The sequence below is a fragment of the Papilio polytes genome, unplaced genomic scaffold (genome assembly GCF_000836215.1).
Source record: "Papilio polytes unplaced genomic scaffold, Ppol_1.0 DF824047.1, whole genome shotgun sequence".
In the NCBI taxonomy this organism is placed as follows: Eukaryota; Metazoa; Arthropoda; class Insecta; order Lepidoptera; family Papilionidae; genus Papilio; species Papilio polytes.
In genome coordinates, this window is record NW_013525157.1 from 5,948,510 (window position 1) to 5,971,605 (window position 23,096).

The 23,096-nt window shown below is 33.3% G+C and overlaps 1 protein-coding gene and 2 long non-coding RNA genes across 5 annotated transcripts; 2 read left to right on the forward strand and 1 right to left on the reverse strand.

Moving 5' to 3' along the window:
* Window positions 1–1,259: 1,259 nt before the first annotated feature.
* Window positions 1,260–22,671, reverse strand: LOC106100631 (eye-specific diacylglycerol kinase-like). Of its 3 annotated transcripts, none has more exons than XM_013279572.1 (18): window positions 22,494–22,671; window positions 12,329–12,473; window positions 10,757–10,960; window positions 8,903–8,992; window positions 8,612–8,741; window positions 8,227–8,533; window positions 7,073–7,241; window positions 6,579–6,795; window positions 6,214–6,406; window positions 6,000–6,102; window positions 5,548–5,738; window positions 4,756–4,853; window positions 4,350–4,475; window positions 3,875–4,160; window positions 3,536–3,796; window positions 2,417–2,480; window positions 1,840–2,161; window positions 1,260–1,527 (listed from the first exon to the last, which is right to left on the reverse strand). In XM_013279572.1, exons 1-18 carry the CDS (start codon window positions 22,574–22,576, stop codon window positions 1,478–1,480), a joined length of 3,039 nt encoding a protein of 1,012 aa, XP_013135026.1. In that variant the 5' UTR covers window positions 22,577–22,671; the 3' UTR covers window positions 1,260–1,477. The 3 variants fall into 3 exon arrangements, with proteins under 3 accessions (XP_013135026.1, XP_013135029.1, XP_013135028.1); XM_013279575.1 differs by lacking the exon at window positions 22,494–22,671 and adding an exon at window positions 13,153–13,278; XM_013279574.1 differs by lacking the exon at window positions 8,903–8,992.
* On the forward strand, window positions 13,829–14,492 carry LOC106100633. Its single transcript, XR_001225447.1, has 2 exons — window positions 13,829–13,939; window positions 14,203–14,492. It is a non-coding gene; the product is annotated as an uncharacterized LOC106100633 (long non-coding RNA).
* On the forward strand, window positions 16,021–22,704 carry LOC106100634. Its single transcript, XR_001225448.1, has 3 exons — window positions 16,021–16,244; window positions 21,466–21,573; window positions 22,633–22,704. It is a non-coding gene; the product is annotated as an uncharacterized LOC106100634 (long non-coding RNA).
* The last annotated feature ends 392 nt before the right edge of the window (window positions 22,705–23,096 follow it).

A 23,096-nucleotide genomic window follows, 5' to 3' on the forward strand; every position in this document is an offset into this window, starting at 1 on the left:
GCAGTAAATCTGATAAAGCTCGAAACATGTTCGCTAGTTAAGGACACAAGGCGAGGGAACATCAATCGCTCTTACATTATAATGAACTTAATTTTTACATTACGATCAAATTTCTCACAGCTTTGTCTTTCATTGGTCGCTTATCAGCGAATAGTTAAGAGTAAATTCGTTTTATACTAAAACTATTAGGTACATCATCTATAAGTAGAGGTATTTGCGTTACAGTCATAATAATAAATTACATATAATATCCAATCTGAATAATATTTACGAGATAAATATTACAAATAGACTAATGTGATAATGAGGCACTGAAGTACAATGTGTAAGGAAACTACACAACTCGCAAGTTTAGGAATGCGATATAATTTTAAGTGAATGACGTCAAAGAATAAATATAGACATTACAAGCTTGAGATCAAACTACAATACATAAGGATGTTGAATAAAAAGTTAAGATTATCGGGCAAATTCGAAATAATGAAAGATAATTAGAATTATGTAACCCTTAACCTATAAATAAATTAAGCATACAATACAATGTGCTTAATTTAAAGCAGATTAATATTAACGAGACCAAATTCTTGCATCTACAGCTAAAACAACGGCAATAACGAGTGCTTTTAAATTGCTTTCGATTTTCAGGCGCGCGTTACACAACCTTCACTGATCAATCGTTTCATAGCATTAGCTGAAACATTTACAAGACATGTCTCTCACTCTCATTAAATGGCAACATGTTTATGTAAACATTTCGGCAGTGCAAACCCATCTAGTCATAATTTAATTACAGAATAAATAATTAAGAATTTTATCACACTGTCTTATATCTAGAATATGCAAATAAGCGATTTAACGATATTAGTTCGTCACTAAATGGAGAAAAGAATTATTTCGCTTAAAGCATATTAATATTCTTACATTAATCAATCAGGAAAATCAATTTAATTTAACAATTGCAAAACATGTACTTTAAATCCTCTATGTATTAAATTATTAAGTCGTTTTAATGGCTCATAATTTTCTTATGTAGCTTAAATCTATGTAATTTTTACTACGAAAAAAATATATATGTCACGAACTTTCGAATTAAGGAAATTTAAATCACAATTTAGTTCTTAACCAATGATAGTAGTAGTGTCATTAGGAAATCGTATATCCGTGACATTTGTCCATTTTTAAAAAGAGATTTATTAATTTGAAATTTCATCCTATTATTTGAATTTTAAAAATGAAATATCATAATTGAAATTGTCTTAATCTAAAAATGTTAAAGAAAGATTATTATTTTTTATGTCAAAATGTAATTAAAGTTATTTATATTAAAAGCACAAATTTGAATATCACTGGTTTGAGTATAATATTCAATATTTTAAGAGTCTTTAATCATTTATATTAGTATCCTTGTACTTCTAGAAGTCGTTGCACATACAATTAACTGCATTTCAGATCTTTTGATCTATGTCATTAATAATTTTCATACTGCCGTTTCCAAGTCTTCGGAAACTAGTTGAAAATGTTCTTGGCCTGAAAAAAACATTGCATCAATACAAATCAAAACAGCAATAGCCCGTTGTCTAGCCTAGAAGTTTTACAGTAGTCCAGTTCTTGTACTGTACAAGTGCAGTTGGCTTAAGTATAAGTAACTTATAAAACCTTAATTCGACGGAGGTTTTTGTAGCAAAAAAAAAATATGTTTTCAACAAATCAAAATGAAAATCTCATTTATTTTTCTCTAAACTAAAAGTAGTAGATTTTTTTAATTGTTTACCACACTGGATACTATTGAATTAAGGAATAAAATTAGTGTAACTATTTTTGTTTCTATATGATACTTACTTTCTAAGTAAGCCGCTAAATCATGGTCTTCAGCGCGTAGAGCTAGATGTCGCGGTGTTAGGCCGGCGTGGTCCTGGCGGGTCAAAGACGCGCCCCCAGCTACCAGCATGCAGCAAATTGCCCGTCGCTTGTGAGCAGCCGCTTTATGTAGGGCAGTCTGTCCCCGTTCGTTGTCGCGCATGTTCAGTATAGTAGTAGGAGCGCAAGCTATCAGATATTTTACGACCTCCTTGTTACCGTACCGCGCTGCTATGTGGAGTGCGGTCTGACCGGTAGCGTCGATTGAAAGGAGCGAGTACCCAGCAGCGTGAAGGTCTTTAACCTATTAAATAATGGCCACATTTAAATAAACCATTTACCAGCTTTCGAACATTATCTCGTATAATCTCCTTTTTCCATACAATGCAATGTAAGCGATGATATGTAGCGATTGTACAAATCACCACATAAATTACGAAACATTCACAAGATATAAAAGTTTACGATTACAATTATCTATGAGAATATGCGGGCCAACATCTTGTCATCTCTATAACTTGGTACTAAATTGATCTACTTAAACTTCGATAAACCTTACCATTCTCAAATCTCCCACTTTAGCCGCTTTAAGAAGAGAATCGGATGTCTTTTCCAATAAATTTCTGGAACAAAGAACGACATGATAAATATTGTATACTGAGAAAACTTAAACATAAAAATACACATATAAATATTTTTTATAAAGAAAAATATATAACATATTATTATTTAATTTTATAAAATAACTAAATTTTCCTAAATCCCTGATTGTTTATTTTTAAACTGAAATAAGAATTGATTATTTTAAAAACTACCAGGAAACTATAATTGAGTATCGCCTCACCTATAGCCAAACACTTCTTGATCAAGTCCGAACAGTTTTTCGTGAATGCTGCATGCAATAGAAGACAGAAGAAATAGAGTGCAGATAGAAGTCCAAACAAGTGAGCTACATTCATAGCATCAGAATCTAACATATCTAATACTACATCAGTGTAGTTTCTAGACAAACAGTGGATACAAAAAATTGTAATTATAAAGAGACAACTCTAAACATTTGTTAGGCTATTTCTTTCGTCAAAATGTGAGTGCATACACAACTTCTAAAATCTCTTGTGTTGTATTGCTACTACTAACAATAGAGGGCCCTGGTACAGATTTCAGAAGAGGGCAGAGTTGTACATATATAATATTTATTGCTATCGCTAACTAAATTAATTTAATTTCTTTGAATGAATTTGTGCCTTAAATACTACAATGCTTCGTCTAGAAGAACTACTAAAGTAAAATTTAGTTTATCTAATAGTTCTAGAATTATATAAATAAGTAGTATAATATAATACATAAGAACATTCAATAAACGCTATAATTATATATTTATAATACTAATACCCTATTGTATAAGAAAATTAGCGTTTTATATTATATTTTCACATCCTTAACTTACACACTCTCATTGATGAGATCAAATCCTTGTAAGATACTGAAAATAATGCTTATTTGTAAAAAGGATTTTTATTTTTTAATCTCATAAATTTTTAACTAGAACTTACATAACTTTAATAGAAAATGTAACCATCATGAGTGACAGTGATAGTTGTCAAAAATGGAATTTCCGTTTGTAATTTAGAAATTGCTTCGTCTATATTGTTAAATATAAAACTCAATTCAAACTTACGTCTTAAAGCGGGCTATTGAATCACGTGTTGCTTCGTTTTCTTTGGCCGGTGGGCTTGTACACAGCGGCGGTGAGTTGGTATCCTGGGTGGACAGTTTGGGAGTGAGTGCTCGTGAGATCGGAGCCTTGGGGGAAGTGGAGAGGGATATCTTGGGTGCGGTGAGTGCGGGGGAGGAGGGGGCCGTTGCCGCTGCGGACGGCGGCGTCTGCGGGCTCTGTGGCTCGTCAGAGGTCCTCGCAGGGCTTCCCAAACCAGATTCACTACACCACAAATGTACACAAAGGTTTAAAATGCTATTATCTCAACTACTAGTAATCATAAATGTAATCCCTTTATACCTTGCGTGTGATTCAGGAACATCCAAGGACACACCGGCACTAGGGGTGTCAACGCTTTGAGATATGTCCAGCGAGACCGAGAGTCCAGTAGTGGTGTCTAGTGACACGGAGGGTCCGGTACGGTCGAAGGAGGGCGTGGCGGTTGTTTCCGGATGCGCCGTGCTTTCGGTGTCCGGCGTTTGCGGCGCCGCGTCCAGTATGTAGATGTTCTCATGACCGATGTCGGTCGCGTAGTGGAGATTCTCTTGAGCTTTGTCTATCCGGAAGAACCGTTCCGCTGTCACCGCTGCAAAGAATAATAGCTATTTTTATTCGTTTCAAGTGTGTTCCTTGCATATATGATATTCCAAAAAAACATTTGGACTTAAATGATAAAAGATTTCAAATTATTTGGTGCAAGATTTGTAATTTTAAGTACGTGACCGACTTATAGGTTAACGAGCGTCTTATCTCAAGTAACAGTGAGACAACTCACAGTCAACAAACCACCAATCGACAATGCTCGAGTACGCTTGAGATTCTTTGATCATGTTCTGTATAAGAGACCGCATCTGCTCCAAGTCAGCCGATGGATTTACTTCTAAAGTGCCAATACGTTCCGCTGTAAAGATGAAAAATAAATTATTAAAATGTAGTTTTAACCTCACAGTAACTAATTTAATTCATTTACTAAAAAGTTACTTGTGTTATATCAAATATAGCAAAGATATTCTAATTTAAAAAAAATCGCATGAAACAAAGCTTAACTCACTAAAGCTAGCTGTTTTTTTAAGAATAAAATTAACTAACTAAGTACTAAAAAACCGGGAGAGACTATTTCACATACGTCATTGAATTGATATTTTTAAGCATAAGGAGGTTGTGAAAGTTATTGTTAGTACCTGTGTTTGCAAGGAGTTCTTTATCGTAGTGGTGCCTCTCGTAATCGGCCATTGTAATGAGATTCACAGTGAGTGACAATTTATCTAACGTCGTTTGTCTGTAAAAATTTAAAATAATTTAAAGGGGGCTTTTTCTTTGCATAAAGTAATAAAAAATTAAGATTGATTAAAAGACTGAGCTTATTTAGAATTGATTATAATTTTTATCTTTTTAAGCATTCTATTAAAGGTAATATTGATTGCTTTGTTCTATATTTAATATTTAATAAATTAATAATAGATATTTTCAATAGACTCAAAATAGCTATAAAATTTAGCAGTTTGACGCCATATTTATTCTATTAACATAGATACTATTAAAAGATAAGAATTATTTACAATTTCTACAATCCAAACAAATCTCTCGTTCCTTTATGTTAAATATATTTATTGAAATATAATAAATATTGCCCTTTAGTGTGTCCGCTATCTAAATGACAAACGATCGTCAAGGGAGTTCTTTGCGATACTCAGTCATTTTTGTACAATATTATTTTGATTCAGTCATATTTAATCACGCATGGAAAACTCAGTGACTGTCAATTTGAAAGCATATAACTTTATTATCTGTACATTTATTTAACTATGTTTCTATTTGAAATACTTGTATAATGTCATGCCTCTTAATCTCTTAGAAAAAAAACAAGAGACAATATATATTAGTACAAGGTTTTCGATAATTGTACCGGTAATATGTTCAGTCGCATGCGAGGAAAAAAGTTAGTGTTAAAGTAGGAATTGTTGTAAACTCACGGTACTAGTACTCGACCGGGCTTTTTCTTGGCGAGCATGATCGCCTGGTTCAGTATAGAGAGGGTAATAACTGAGGGTGCCAATCGACAAGCCTCTCCGTCCACTTGCATCGGTATAACTTTGGTTGTTACAATTTTTGCTGTTTTGCATTGAGTAATGCAAGTCCCGTGGCCTCCAGCTTGTAGTAGAGGCTACAAATGAATATTCTATTTAATAAAAATTTAAAAATCAAAGTGTTTCTATAGAATATTTGTTGTGGATGTAAAGGCAATTAAAAGGTCTTATCTGATGGGATAAGTTTACAAATAAATCCAGACAATCTTAAAATAGATTAAGGGTAGGACCAAACTGTTAAGGTTGCCGAACAGAAAGCACTATCTATTTCAAAAGATTTGTGGGAAAGACTTGCTTCTATAATCAAAATCATTAATATGGGATATTTATTTACGTACCAATTGATATGTGGTTAAACCAACAACTTCTATTAAACCGTCTTCCGTGGACGGTTCATGTGCCCCTCCTGATTTGTTCCAAGGATGCGTTCCACCGCCATAGCTAAAATAAAATGAAATTGATTGGTTTTGGGGCACAAGTTTTCCCTTCTCTTTTATCAATTCTAAAAAAAGGAATTTAAATAATAGCTTATAATTTAACTTCACACATTACCTTGGAATGTTTAGAAATACAATAGCGTGCACTTTATGTTCCCGGAGCACGTGCGTGAGATCCTTTCCATCGCATTCCATAGTGACAAATTCCGCAAGACCCTTCCACTTGCGCTGCATGAGATCTTTTCCGCCCGCCGTGCCGTAAAACAGCTTATTTCTGATACGAGAGTTGAATTTTTCCGGGTGTGCCTCTAAAACAAAAGATATATATTAGTACCAAAGTTACCAATGTAAACTTGTATTATATATCGCATATACTACCTTACGAATGGCGCAAATTACGTAAAAGTATTATACGAAGTAAATTTTATCGAAAAATATTGAAGCGCCTGTTAGAAAATAATGGTTATGTTTCAAATGTACCTCTAGCTTCGTGGAATTCTAAGGCGATGTGAGCGTCAACTCCGAAGGAGAAGTAGTTGTTGACAACATTGAGAGGTAAGTCGGGTTTGGCGTTACTCGTGTCTTCGCCAGATGCCGCTGCATTCGGCTCCACCGTAAGCTGCCATCGGTCTAGTAGTACAGTATCACTCTCTCCGATATGCGCCAATATTTTCGATATTGGTTCATCCTCATAACCCTATTATTAAAAAATTGGTCAATACTAATTATAGGTACATTTAAAGCCTTTCCCTTACTTGTTAATGATTAGATTATTGTTAAGGTCAAAGTTGGCCGTTTAATATGTAGTTATGTGACAATTTTCTCATAAAATTGTAGAAATCTCGTCTAAGCAGTGTATTGAGACACATCAGTCTCCCTGTAAACTAAATTCACGAGTTAATTTGCTTTCTTAGGAACGATGAAGTTCCATACATAATGTTTGAACACAATATAATAAATGTTCGTGAGATTACCCCGCCCCATCCCAAGGCTCGTGCGAGATCGTTGCCGGTGCCGAGGGGCAGCACGCCGACGGCCGGCCGCGAGCCGATGCGGTCGAGCACGCTGAGCACCCAGCCCACTGTGCCGTCTCCGCCACACGCCAACACGCGCAAGTTCGGCACTTTGCGGAACATCTCCAAGCTGGTATCAAATTAACGAATAATAATAAAAAAATACTTATAAAGCCATATGTTGTCTATAGCTCTCTGCATTGAGCACACAGAAATGTTTCAATAATGTATTTCTCGCAAAAACATTTCTTTTTAGAGTACTTTTTTTATTTTACATAAAAATTGTTTTTTTTTTAGTTAACAATGTTCAATTATAACAAAACAAACGTCAGACTGTTCACAGCTTATATGGAGCAGAAGGATTAAAGTCAATAATTCTGAACAGCGTATAATCCTTAAGTAAAGTTGCTGTAATAAATTTGAAATAAAAATATGTTTTTAATCGGCTATTGAAAGTTTAGAAAAGCATACAAATTGGAAAATAAATTGATAATAGTTATAATTTAAATTTTTATTTCTGTCACAATTCACTTAACAAAATTACTTTTTGTAAAAGTAATACCAGTGAGATGTAGTATTCAATATCAATTTACTTGTAACAGACGAAGCGTGGGTATAACAATAACTCATAAAATCAATTTATTATATCGTGAGGTTAAACAGCCGCAGTGAAACTTTAAGATTAATAGTTTTCGAGTATACAGTTCACTCGCATCTAATAATTCTAATTGATAAATGATGAAGAGAGCTTTTGGGACACTCTGCAGATGAATCGAATCGACTACCAATTGCCATTAGCTGAACAATCTCTGAGATCGTTTTATTAAGCCGTGGATTGGCGCAGCGAGCTCGCAAGAATTTAATCCCTCTTTGCGACTGCTATCCTCGGCTAGGAAACGAAAGGATAGTCGAAGTCAATGTTCAGTTTTTCATCGTATTTTTGCAGATTAGATGCAGTTGAAAAGTATTAACTTTTATACAACGTCCACTCTAATTTATATACCACGATTATAGCTATTTAAACGTTATTTTAATTTCCTTTTGTCGCGACTTTCTAAACACCATCACGAATTTAAGGCTTTGATTTTTTGATATGTAAATAAAATTATATTTACCCTGGTCCAGGTCCACCTTGAGTGAGATCAAAAACTTGACGTGGGTTCAACAGCCATTGGAACTTTTGCAACAATTTAACACCCTGATTGCCTCCACTTTTTGGATTAATAAAAACTAAAACTGGCTTCACATTAGTAGTCGGTATCGGCTTGATAACAAACGGTTTGTGTTCATTCTTTGAATCTTTGCCTTTCTTCTTTGAAGCATTTTTCTTTTTAGGAGATTTCCTTAAAGACGACTTAAAGCTTCCCTTTCGTGGCAACTTCACGATCCACGAAGGTGGCACTATTATATTGGACTGAGAGCCTAAAATTATAATATTAATTACGACTCTCTGATAATGAAATAATCAAAATGATAATTGTATTGAAATTATTGCTGTACCTAATGAGCATTCTTCTCCTATTCTCTGTAGATTAAAGCAGCTTTCTTTATTGTGGTATGCATCCTTACACCAGGAACAACTTAGTGCTACGATTTCCTTTGAGCTAAATGATAACTTTGCTTGTAACGACTGAAAACAAATGACACATTTACTATTGAGATTTACTACAATCGAATTAATTAAGATAATTTCATTGATGTCATATAGCACTAATTAAAACAATAAAATGCAAACAACAAGCAAAGCACCAATGTGTTTGCGGTAGGCGGCAACACATTGAGTATACCCACACGATCAGTGTTATCATTGGCTACTTCCATAGCCTTGTCTACAGAAGATTGTTTTGTTATGCACCACCCACAGCAACTGCGCCGGTATGACTGGGACAACAGAACAACCATGCAACAAACATGCAAAATTAATAAAAACAAACATAACTAAACGCATCAACCAAAATTATAAACATCCTTAGGCATAAACCGAAAATAAAACAAAAATTGTAACACTCGAATGTGTAATTCATTAAAAAAAATACATATTCAAATAAATATGTTATGTGTAAATTGTCTCTAAAGAATAATAAAATAATTAGAATAAACATAATTTTAGCTACATTAGTATGTGAAACATCTTTGTGGAATGATTCTAAATTACTCATGCAAATAACTAAATTCTACTTTGTCATTCTGACTGAAGCTCTTGTAAATTAAGAGCTGTTCAAAATTCCTGTTTCAGAATAAAATAATATGTTTATGGCCTTTATTCAAAGTATTAAAAGTAGAATTATACTTTCAATTTTATTTTTTAAATCATAATTTTACAATATAAAATACTTATAAAAAACTAAACATTAACTAGCTGGTATCATTACTATAAATACTAAATCATAAAGCATACTCGTAATAGAACGTACGTGAAGCCATGGAAACACGCTCAAACATTACATACAAAAAACAAATGGTAATAAAACGAATGTACTCCACAAATGTTGCCTAGCTGTGTTTAAATATGCATGCGCCATGCGTGCAATATGCTAACACGTCATTAAAAATGAAACTTTAATTTTGCGTTGTAGAGCTTTGACAGCACGTGCCGTGTCGCATGCGACGTAAATGCAAATGATTTCAAAATAAAGGGAAACGTGGGCGCCCAAAGGTCGCGTTGGGGGCGAGCTGGAAAGGGCGAAGGGGGGACTGGCAGGGTGACGCGACTTGATGTTTCTATACGCTCATTCATAATCGAAGCGACAAACAAATTTTATGAGCTTGTAACTCGGTACCAATCAACGGGGCTCTAATTTTATTATGTCGCAGACCAAGTGTCTTTACAGCCTCATATAAAGTATAAATATACTCTTTTACACGAGGAAACGCTGTGATTTTTAAATGCCAATATTAAACCTGATTAACCGGATCATAATCTAAGATAAAAAAAACTGCTCTGGTAAAGTTATATGGATGTAATATTTTCTATGAGCAAACTAGTTTATAATTATGCACGTTATTCGGTTTTATCCCACTATTACTATATGAACACAAATTAGTACAAGTACATATTAAATTATTATGCTCGTAATATTTGGACAAAACCGATTACCACGTTTTGTTTTTTAGTAAGAGATTCAATAACAACATTTTTGTTTCCTCATTTAGTAACGAATTTACTATAACATTCAAGTAATGATCAACGAGTGAAAAAAATAGTGTGAAGCTATAAGTACCGAACCTCGACATTTGTATTGAAGATAATAAACAATTTCACTTTGCCAATTTTGGCAAAGGTCGGATTCATTGTACATCGGTTAATTATAATGATTGTGGATGTAAAAACCCGGTCGGTCATGAGGAAATTACAAGTGATTATGGAAACTTGTGTTTCATATACTTGATATGGCAAGAGCGACTGACGTTGGAACGTAAAATTTAATTGATTTAAAAGTTGATAGCCCTTATTATTTACCAAAATGGTGGTCTAAAATGATGACATAGAACAATGCTATACATGAGTTAATTCATTTAGTGACAATTAAAACATGGTGATAGATTAATAACGAGTTAGCATAATGTTATCACGGCAAAATAATTAGTTGCTTTTTAAAACTGCAAGGTGCATTACCTAACAAAAAGCCAACTGCCAGCACTTACCTTACCGCAAGCTTTGCACTTGCCCTTTTCAGATCTCCGGTGTACCCAGTGATGGTGAGTTAGGGTCTGTTCTCGGTACTGGCGCACGCCTACGTCTCTGAACGTCGGCTTGCAGGTAAACTGCATCCTGTCCATGAGGATGTCGATGCACGCTGTATGAGCAACGATCTTGCACGCAGAACATTTCATACGAGACCCATGTTTCTATAGAAATAAATGATAGTTAAATAAACTTGTGCCTAATAAATAATTTTATCTTAAAAACCTATGACAAAAATACTAATAATTGCTGCGAGCTTACGAAATAAAATATTCGATTCAACAAAGACGTGATAATTTTTGCATATATTAAATTAAGTTAAGTACTTGTCGTTATTTACACTAAATATAATACGTAGGTAGACACGAATTAAAAAAAAGTTACAGTATCATTTACTCTAAAAGACACAATTTTATAACGTGTAATAGAAATTTAATATTGTGTGGGTGATACGTCTAAAGTGAATTAAGTTTTATGCAGAGGTGTCAACTTATTTTTTCACACATAATAAATTATTATCAGCGAAGAGGTGGTTTTAACGTCAAGTTTATTAAATCATTTTATACTACAATTCCTCACATTTCTTATTTAATTTTACATCCAACGAAATGTTATATTAAATTTTGGAGACAGGTAAAATATCACGGCTACCTCTAAAATTGTAGTTAATATATAAATTCATTTTATAATATGAAAAGAAAACCGTAATTCCAATACAAATCGTTTTTTATTTCTAAACGACGGTGGTTAAATTATCGGAAAACGCAAACCGCCGGCGATTAGTTAATAATTGTCGCTATAAACTCAAAGCCAGCCTTTTGTCGCATCGACAGTGACAGGTCATCGCTGCGGCAATGGCCGTGGGCCCCTCATTAATCTTACATTCAACTAACGACATGTCTACCAGCCGCTATATAATAGACTGGAACTTGGTAATTGCTGTTGTGGAAATTGTAATTTTCTCCGCCTTGAATAGAATAAGCTGGTTCACCGTGGAATTCATTTTGTCTCGTATTTTCCGCATAAAGTAAATAAGCACATAAAAGAAATTCAGAAGTTTAACATATTTGTTAGAATAAAATGAATAGAAGGACTTTCTAAGGAACTCCATACTTTTACAGTTCAGTAATTGAAATCAAACATTAATTTTTTCACTAAGAAAATCTCGTTAAAAAGACCAAGACTAAGTAAATAAAAGAATCCAAACTACGAAAGAAAAAACATTTCTACAACTTCTACGTTTCCATCTAAGCTTGCAGCAGGCAAACTTGTTAAAGAATATTCACAACTAGTTACTAATCAGTCCGACAATACAAGACGGTATGTAACTATAAATGCAAATAACTTCGTTAAAACTCAATCTACAACTCTATAATAGGCGAAATATCTTGAAAGGTAAGAGAACAAATGTTTGCATAGTTTACGGAATAACATAGAATATGTTCTTAGTATTTGTGGTATTAATCAAATCGCTTGAAATATCTTGTTTTACAGGTGAAAATTAGTTCTCTTGTTTTGGTGGCAACATTTACCTGGCAATCGGCATCACCAACGTAGCAGCAGTCACCCGACACTGAGGTGGGCGACCAGAGATGCTCGCCGCTAACGGCCGCGTCTGACCAGTCCGGCGTTGCTCGCAGCACGCGCGCGCCCGCCGCCGGACCCTCGCTGCTGCGTCTACAACAAACATATAATTCAATTACAATTTAATTTACAAAAAAGTAACTTTACTTTATTACACCAGATTTTATTGGTCTTACTCCTCTAAAAATCTTAAGAACTGTTAAAAGACTGCTTCGTTTAATTCGATGCTTATTCAAAAATTGTAATTTGTTCTTAAACCACGAATCATATTTAATAACAAAAACTATTTGATGAAATCGGTGTAGTTTCTTGATATAAAAACATAAATGACTAAACTAAATAGTTTACGAAGTTACGGGACGGAAATAAATAAAAGTAGCTCCACATTATACACTTTCACGATAAAGTTCTTTGAACAAGTTTAGGGTCTGCAGAAATTATGCAGATGAGTAAGAGTAAATTTAATTTATTTTAGACCCTTTACTTTTATATATGTGCGAACTGGCAATTTTACGAAACGGGTCCTCGTTATGTTGCTCTTTAGATACTTTTTAGATACCTTGATTTTATGTCCGAACAGGTTTTATCAAAGTATACTTCGTATTGATTATAAAATATTATTTCATTTACTGTTAAAAATCCGGATCTGATATAAAAAATCTATGTCTCATTTTTTTATTGAAAAATAAAACAAGTGTAGCGATTCCGGAGGGCTCATTTGTATTTTTTTTTATTTCGTTTAATGTGTAATAAACATACAAAAAGTACGTACACATCGCTTCATAAAAACTTTTACAACGTAAATCCGTCTGAAGGAGCGTTTGACTCTTCTAGACGAGTATTGTAAATTCATTAGTTTTATCTTCCACTACTTTTCACAAATGTTAACAATCATATAGATTTTAATTATTTCTTCAAAATAAATTCTGCAAACCATATTGCACAACAGCATAATTCGTGACATCATGCGTTAAAAAGAAGTTTTGTTTACTTCGTGTGTCAAAAACAATTTTATTTCTTCCAGAAAAAAATAAGTTGTCATGAATTCAATATAAAAAGAAAGGTACACTTTCCAAGTAACTTAAACTTAGAAGAATAGCCGAAAATTATTGTTTTCGATTATTCAGGACCCAACATTTACTTTCACTCAGCTAAAACATTTATGCGTTCAAGAATTCATGTTACAATCATGGGAATTCTGAAATCCTTCATGCTTACTAAGTATAGTCCAAGAACATTTTAATAATACAACGTTATTTTTTATTTTCTACAAAAGGAGAAATGTGTTTTAAAAATTACTATATTTAAAGGTAAATTTATATTATCTATATGCGTGCAATATGCAGGCCAACTACAATATGATCCTGGTACAAAATAAATTTCAATTTAGAACAGAACATGAAAAAGAATGTTTAAAAAATTTAAATGCGTTTGCTCCATTTCCATTTTTCCTCAGTCGCTAATTATCCGTCACAGTAAAAACATTAGCAGTAAAATATATAAAAATTGAAAATTTTTTCAAAAGTAAAACATCATCATCCCTTTTTCTTTAAAGTCTAGTAAGGATTTATTTTTTTTCGGAACCGTTTTTTTAAGATTTACTGATTTCAGTGGAACAATCACATCGACATCGTGACCATCAGCTGAGCTGATTTATCGGAAGATTTTTTGGAAGGCGTTTGTTTGGTCTCAAGTCTTTATTCTCGTTGTATCCTCTACGTTGAAGATCTGTCCATTTTTGTTTCCACTGCTTTTTATAGCGTCCTTGGAACCCACAACGTTGAGCACATATTTGTAGAAAGTCACTAATAATTTGTGTCAGTTTCAGATATTTGGCAAAAATGGAATGCGCTCACTGCAACCGTACCATGGATGGCTGCGCGTCTATCAAGTGTAGCCTGTGCGCCTCGCAGTACCACCTGGAGTGCGTCAGCAGCGAGACGCTGGTGCCCAGCACGAACAATTGGTGCTGCTGCAAGTGTAAGCCCCTCAGTACCAACGTCTTAGCGACCAGTGCCGTAGAAAACATCATCAAAGTATAAATTATAGTGACGTCGATCGTGTTTTGGTACCAGTGTTATGTTCAGTCTTATTAAAGTGTAACGTTTCTAATTTTGGTTTTTATTACAACCTAGTTTGTTCTATTGGTAAGTCTTTGTTGGTAAGGTTAGGTGAATTTATTTCTGAATAGTGTAGTCTCCGCCATATTAAACAACATTCAACATTTACACGTTGACTAGTGTATCCACGGTTGCAATATCAATACCTTAAGATGGACCACGGATGAGGACTTCCATTTGATGACACACAGCTTTTTTGTACAACTCGCTAATGTAAGGCTATTATAATGTTTCAAAGTTTAGATTATTTTTACTTAAGGCCATGCATAGTTTAACGCCGTTATTCTCAATGTATAAACTTTATTCGGGCAGGTGCAAATAGTCTAATTACGATAAAGTAGTGCAGAATGTCAAGTCCACCTAAGCGCTTACACGAATTTCATTCACACGAAGCATTCAATTTTATTAAGATTTGTGCAGCGCCTTTACTGCATTTCTAAATCTCATTGACGGAAACGAATTACATGAAGTCGAACCAAAAACTCTAACCATTCGTTAGTTTTTGGTTCGATAGTAGTTGGGAAACCGACCATAACAGAGATAACCTAAACTGTCAACATTGAAAAAGGCGTTTTAGTCGAACCTAACCATTTGTACAGTTCAGTGGCTATAATAAAAGAATGTATTGCATATTTTTGTAATTGAAAAGGGGGCGCTGCAGAGCTGTCATAACTTTTTGGTTTGGCAATTTCATTGCTTTATGTCACATGATCTGTCACGTGTTGCGAAATTGTTATATTTCACCACAGCATAGTTTTCTCTTATAAACATTCGTGTTTTTAAAAAACAATAAATACGATAAACACTAACAATGATGTTCCGAGGTTGTTCACAAAAGATTCCTAATCTATTGGGGGAATAAGAGGTCTTACGACTACAAAGAAAGCTTCCAGCGCAATTTTTCACCTGTCAATGAGCCATCATTGTGTTTTTTTTGACAAACCTCGTATACATATTGATGTTTATAGACATCTTGATATAAATAGTAGGGAAGTAGTAATTAAATCTCAGCCCTACGCACATGAGAAATCAATTACTTATCGCTGTACTTAGAGTCTTGTATAAATTTTATTCTAATCAAATAAACAATTTTTTACATTAAATTGTTTAGTTGTATTAAATTTTTTACATCACCTTTTTTGTATGTTAGTCGTATCTAAAATATTTTAAGTAAATTTACGTTAGATTTATGTAAAAATATGTCGAAGTCAAGATATTGTTTTGATTTACAAATTATTACTTCATTTATTGCAGCTTATCTTTATCTTTAAGCAAGTTACATCATTTTAATAATATCATTAACAGTAAGGAATTTAAGTTTATTTTTATGTTGTGTTTTGCTATATCCGTGTTTCAAGTATTACAAGTACTTTATATCCATTTGATGTGTCAATTACAAAACAAACCAATGCTAATTACACATGTAAAGTATTTGTACGTGTATAATTTACTTTAGATAGGTATAAAATATATTTTCCTTACACTTGAACTTTGCATACTACATTTTTCCATTTATTTATTCCAGCATGATTTTTAAGCCATATTTTATATATTCACCAACATAATATTAATTATAATTACATATTCAGAACCGGGCGTGTTTTGCCGCCACACGCCGCCGCACGGTGGCGCCAGCGAGCAATTCCGAGATAATCTCTACATTTAAAGCCGTGGCCTTTGAAAGAGGGAAGTGGGTGCTCTTGAAAAAAGGAAAAGGAACCCCGAGTGCTTTAATCAGTTCATGGTTTGGGTTAATTTTCTTGCCTTGATATTTATTTCGTATACAAGTAATAAATTCTAGTATTTCTAGCTTTGTCCCAATAAAATGTTTTCCTAAGGAAACTTGGTAGATTTCAAGGATCTGAAGATTTTATCATAAAAATCTATAAGTATGAAATATGTTTTTTAAGCTTTAGTTTGGAAAATTCAAATCATCTCACTGATATTACTAATTTCTCTCAATAAAGAATTCATGTTTTATTTATATTTAAACTGCAGCTTACTATTCAAGTTTAGTGGTAGTTTAACTAAAATCATGTACAATTGGTGATCATGCGATTGTTTTAAATAGAAGTACTAAATAAAGTATAAATCAATAGTAGGAAATATCAAGCATATTAGCAGTAGGCACGGATAAATAATAATTTAGTTAAAATAGTCTTACTGTTCATAGTGATAGCGTCTAAATTGCTAAAACATTAGGTTATGACATAAGAAATGCAAAGTCATTGTATGAGATGCAACTGAGATCCTGTTTCATGTACGAAATACTACAAGCCGCTATTATCTACACTCGTCTATCTATCTCACAATTCCTAACTTATTTAAATCAATTAAATCCGACTTACAATTACCACATTATCACGATAAAGGACTTTCAACTGTGCGATAAAATAAAGAGAAGTAAACAAAAAAAATTAAGTGATTAAAACCATGAAAGCCAATTCTTGCTTATTTCAACAAAGAACCATTCGATTTTAAATAACTACAAATTAATAGGACGATAAATATATTTAATGAGTGTTCCCAGTGGAAATGTATGTTAACAATTTATCATAAAGCGCCTCAAGAGCTTCGAGAAAGATGTTTACTTTGATGTAAATACGTGTTCATAATAAATATTAAGTACAAAGCATTGTAGGCTTTGACTTGAATGCTAAGTTGTTGTTTATCGATGTAAGAGACAGCCATCCGTTTTTCCCCTCAGATATTACGTAACGAGATTAAACGCAAAAATGACAGAATATGTTGTAGATACGATCATAAATTAATGCAAAATATTAAGGTTTTGTAAACCTTGTGTGGGATAAGTCCAAGGAGCTGATGATAATCAAATGTGATAAGAATTGGAGTTGAAATTGTTGAGTTTTCCTTCTATACTTTTTTTTGTAATTTTTTTAGTAATCATAATGTGAGCTTCCTACCGAATCACATGTATAATGTATTTAAGAAACTAATTTTTGGAAGAGACAATGTTATTGGTAAGTCGCGTTATTATAAGTTATAAATGAATGTTTGTTACAAACATTTGATTGACCTAGAATCTAGAACCTAATGCAATTTTGTCGGGATCGGATGGAGCGAGAAAATATGTCAGATCGGAAATGGAAATCGATTTTATCTTTTTGTATGTTTTTCTATATACGATTAGAGTTTTGACATTGAAACGTTTTTGTTAACATTGATATAAAATGTTCATGTGCACTGTCCGCTTTCCGATAGCACAAGCTTTAGTTAGTTCCATTGAATATGAAAACATTCCACAAAACTGACGTGCTGTTAGGCTGCGACGAATGTTCGCCACGCACACATATAAAAATTGTGGGTGCATTTAAAATATCTGTACACACGAACGATGCGAGTACGACAAATAACAAACACGCAGTTCGCTTTGTGGGACCACGGGTGTTTATTCAAAACAAATGTCATATAGCTTTTGTTTCTTTTATGTAAAAAAGGGATGCGGTCGTATGTATTTCACGAGCATCTATTTTAGGTCTCATAAAAATGATGTTCGTGTATTGTTTTAACAATTAATATATTTGTTATTAGTGTAATTAACTTAAACACTCAGAGCCACTGTTCCGCCATGATGGCGTGCTATTCCAATACGTCACATGACATTGACAGCTGTCAGATAGGGACGGAACGTCTATGCCGATGATCTAGTTTTGCGCCAATCCTACAGCACAGTACTAATTTTCAATTATAAAAATTACTGCTTTTAGACTAGAAAGCAAAAAAATATGTAAACTTAGGCATTGATAGTACAGAAATCTTGTAACATATTGCTCTTGTCCAAATAAGTTGCGTTAGGATTCTAGATAGAGCTAAAGGTGATATTTAACAACATTTTAAAAAAGGTTTGCACAATTCTCTTAATGTTACATATAATATAACTTATGAAGGTTAACTTTTCTTTAAGTTCTAAGGAAGAAAGGAGAATAATTGTGAGCGCTGTCAATATATTTTAGTATAATCATCTTGGTCATTAAGTGCACTTTGCATCTCAAGGGTACGCGCTTTTACCTTATTTCTTAATTGGGCATAAATAAAGATCACATTTAACATAAAGATTAATGGACGCAATTCTTCTCTTAATGAGTTCGATTGAGCACCCGTTGCCTTTTTAAAGATGCAGTGATGAGGTGCAAGTTGCCCTAATGATCGCTGGAATTCGATCTAACATGGCACTTTAAGAAGAGTTCGAAAAGTAAGTCCAAATTTATACTGAAAAATATACGTGTTATTTGTACTTACTGTTGCACTTGTAAAGGTCGAATCGTCGAATCTATAATCAGACATTTGGCACGACTGATATTATTTAATTATCAATAATACAAGTTAATGATTTGTTTACATTTTAACACGATAAATACTAAAAGGCCTTTAAAATATGTGATGACTACCGAGAAATCCATGGTTATGAAACTGCCAAAACAGTTGACATTCCACGAAATACCGCTGATCACCTCAATGAATCATATTTTTTTTAATATTGTTGGTAACCTTTTGACCGCCACGTCAAGAACGCATACTTGACGCAATTTTTTAACATCGTTCGTATGCAGTTTTATAGCTACCAAGAGACATATAAATATCATCAAATTACAGTAATGACCGGTTATGACCATGTTTATATAAAAGGAAGTACAAGTTTAACCAACTATATGGACATAGAGTACGTCATTCCAGGAACAAGGAACTACTTAAGACTGTTATTCGAATTATATTTGTTTTATCATAGGCTTGTTTTATCTACTTAAGATGAGGCTAAGAACGAAACCATAATTACCTAAGAAAACAAAGATTGTAAATTCAGCCAGCTATTGTAACAGTGACGTAAACATGTTTATTCTGTACGTTACTACTGTACTTTCTGTACGTTATTCTGTACGAGTAGAGTTGTATTTTAGGGATGGTGAATATACTAAATAAATAATACTATAAGGCTATTTGGAAAAGAGATTTTGTCTTGATTTATCCAGCAATGTTATTCGTATAAGTATAGGTTAATTCTGTTCGATTACATACGTGTAACTGCTGTAAAATTATGTGGAATTTTGAAACTAGTAAAGTTTTTAATTGTGTTTAAATATAGCTTATTCTTTTTTAACTTGTTTGTCATACGTTTTAATATTACTGTTTAAACCTACATAATTTGTGTTATAAATGTAGCCATTTAAAAGCTGTACAAATATGTACATCGATGAAGCACTGGGTTGATAAAAAAACGTATTAAAGCCTCGGGCTTCGTGTGACAAATTGCTATTGATTTTTCACCTACATATTTGAAACCGCTATTTAGTACTATGACAATTACGCTACACGATATTTAAAAAACGATTGAATACTGGAATTGGAGCTGGGCTTTGTTATTAATTTACCATTAGTTCACTGTTTTTTGTGCTATATACTAAAATACTTAATGCTAACTTCTTTTTACGTGTGGCATTACTACGCTGGGGGCAATAAACATTCATATCAAAAATGTTCATAAACATAAAGTTATATTTTATTAATAGTTACTAAACTTTATTAATAATTAAATATAGCCTATGTTACTCATGGATAAGTTACCTTTCTGATGGTGAAAGAATTTTTAAAATCGGCCCAGTAGTTTTTGACTTAATTCAATACATACAAAAATACAAAGATACAAATCTTTCCTCTTTATAATATTAGTGTAGATTATTGTAATAGGGAAGTGCCGGAATGTGCTAAACATTTGAAAAAATCGTTTGGTATTTTTACATAAAACACGCAAAATCCATTCGCACCACAGCGTGAGGCTCGGGTTAATAAAACTTTTATCTTATCGCAAAGGCTAGGCTGTGGTAAGCCGTGAAGTTGGATAGTTTGACTCAATTTATTTCTAGTTTATACCATTCTCCAACTGTTAAGTCAATGTTATATTACGACAAGTTCACATATTGTAAGTCAATAAAATCAGTGAGAATTGCAGATAGATAACTTTTTATTTTGTGGTAACGATGGAATGAACGTTATATTCTTGTTCAGATATCTTGTACACAATCTATGGTCCTTTATTTATAATAAATAAATAATAAAATAAAACACTATTTATTGACCAAAAAGAAAATTAAAGGAACATAACTTACAATTATTAAGTTATCTATAGATTAATCTTAAAACTCTAATGAACTTTGCAAATATGATCTTTGCAGTCTATGGTCTATTCAACTTTGTAAAAATCATTACTAAATAACCTTGATATATCTATAAAAAAGTGACAAGTACCAGGCATACATGTGTTAATAAGTGCTAAACATTTGAATACTGCTTATCGTTATTATTTGTATTTACTAAGATGGTGCGATTTGATACATGACATTTTGTATTCTTCATAAACGAGTTTTTTTCATAGTTGATATTCAATATCTTGATTATAAAAATAAAATAATTTTTCCGTTCAGTCTGACGAACGAGTTTTATGGTATTTATAATATACGCAGGTACCGAAAGCCGGATTTGTTATTGTATCTTTTGAGAAAAGATCACTTTTTGTGCTTGACTGATGGACCCGGATAAAATACAGCAAACAACTCGAATCATAAATCAATACTAACGTATTAAAAAGGTACAGTGCTGGGTTTAGTTGGACATTAAAATATTAGTTTCTTAATGCTTCATTATGATATAAACAACAATTGACGTGTATTTAAATCAACAAAAATTTCCGTCATAAGTAGTTTAAGGAAGTTGTGATATCAAAGGGCATAAAAAGTTAGTAGTTTTAAGAATGTACAAACACATGGAACTATATTGTAATACATAATTATTGATGTACGAAAAGTAAATGTTAATTATATTACTCTTTGCTTGTTTATACACTGAAAGGTTGAACATCTATGGAAAATATACATAGATAAGTAAGGTTATGTTCTGCAATGACAAACCTCCATTTAGCTGTCGATAGTAATCATGTTTTTGCATTTGTCAAGGCGCATGCAGTGATCCGTGACGTCACGGATGAGGCACTCAGTTCCAGTGGGCGCGCAGCCGGCTCTACGCTCATTTGCATAAAGCTATTGTGACATTCATAATGAAAGGTAATCCAATGCGGTGTAACATTGTAATATGACACAATAATGTAAAACGTACTAACTTAATTATTACAATTGTAGATTATACTAGCTGTTGGCCGCGACTACGTCCACGCAATAATATGATAAAAAGTTAGCCTATAGTGCCCCTCTATGTCAGCTACCCGTCAGTGAAAATGCGGTCGAAATCGGTCCAGCCGTTTCGGAGATTACCCGGAACTAACGCGGTTTGCGCACAGACAGACAGACAGACAAAAATGTTTAAATGCGATTTTCGTTACCAGAAATGCAAATACATTATCTTCCCCAAATCTGGAATTTTTCTTTTGGTATTACAAACAGACTCTCAGTTCAGTCCACAGAGATTGAATACTTTTATGCTCAATATTTTAATTAAAAAGTAAAGCCATTTAAAAAGTGAATTGTAGTTATGTAAATTTCATAGTTGACAATTTTCTTAGTAACATTGGATCATAACTAGGAGTAATTATTTGCATCATAAATAAAACCTTGAAAACAATCAACACTAACAGCTACCGTTTGTCAATTGTGTTTCAAGTTTCACTTGTTGCAATGGTTTTGCACTCAGTAAAATTTTAATAAATTCTTATTCACATTTGTCACCAATCAACAGACGCTAAAAATAAAAAATAAACACTTACGGTTTCGTTGGAAAATTAATTACGCGCAACACATTAGTCGGGACAAATATCAGCAAACGGTGTAATTCCTGTTTTTATGATCTATATTTTGACAGAAAATATAATTATTACTTTTATCTCTCCCGCGATCACAATTTGACACTTGATGCGTTTTATATTATGGAAAAATATTTTATCGAAGATAACGAACACACGTGGTGCACTGATAATTTGCAAGCGAAAGACTCTCGCTTTACAAATAATCACCGTATATAACGTCCGTACCTTTTTCTCGTTCTTTTCCTTCTCATTCTGAGGTTGGGACATTTTTTGAATACGGAGAATGATATAGCATTTAGGAATCCCATAGTATCACTTGACTCACTAATATCACTACGATTGTATTATGTTTGTGTTACCACAGATGGCATGGCGCGGTTCGCGGCCCGTTGGCGGAACTGTGACTAAGTCGTTAGCGGTTTGCGATCAGACCTGGCGAAGCGGTCGCGGAGTCTGCGGCCACTACCACAGGCTCGCACCTCGCAGCTCACACCACGTGCCTCACATAGAACGTGACCACCGCGAACACACGTATACTCGACACACCTACCAATATATACATATCTACAACACACTACTCAATTAATCAATTACGTAGACATTTAGAATTGCAATTACCTTTATACAATTTGACACATCTAATAAAAGATTTGCTTGTCGCTCTAATGACGCCATTTAGATTTCAAATGAAAGCGAAATGATTGCTTAATAATAATAGAGTTGAGTCAAGTTTACTTGATTATATTCTGCTTAATTTAACATACAAACAAGACGTCACAACGATAAGAAAACACTAACTGCTACTCTGAGAATCGTACCATAATCTTA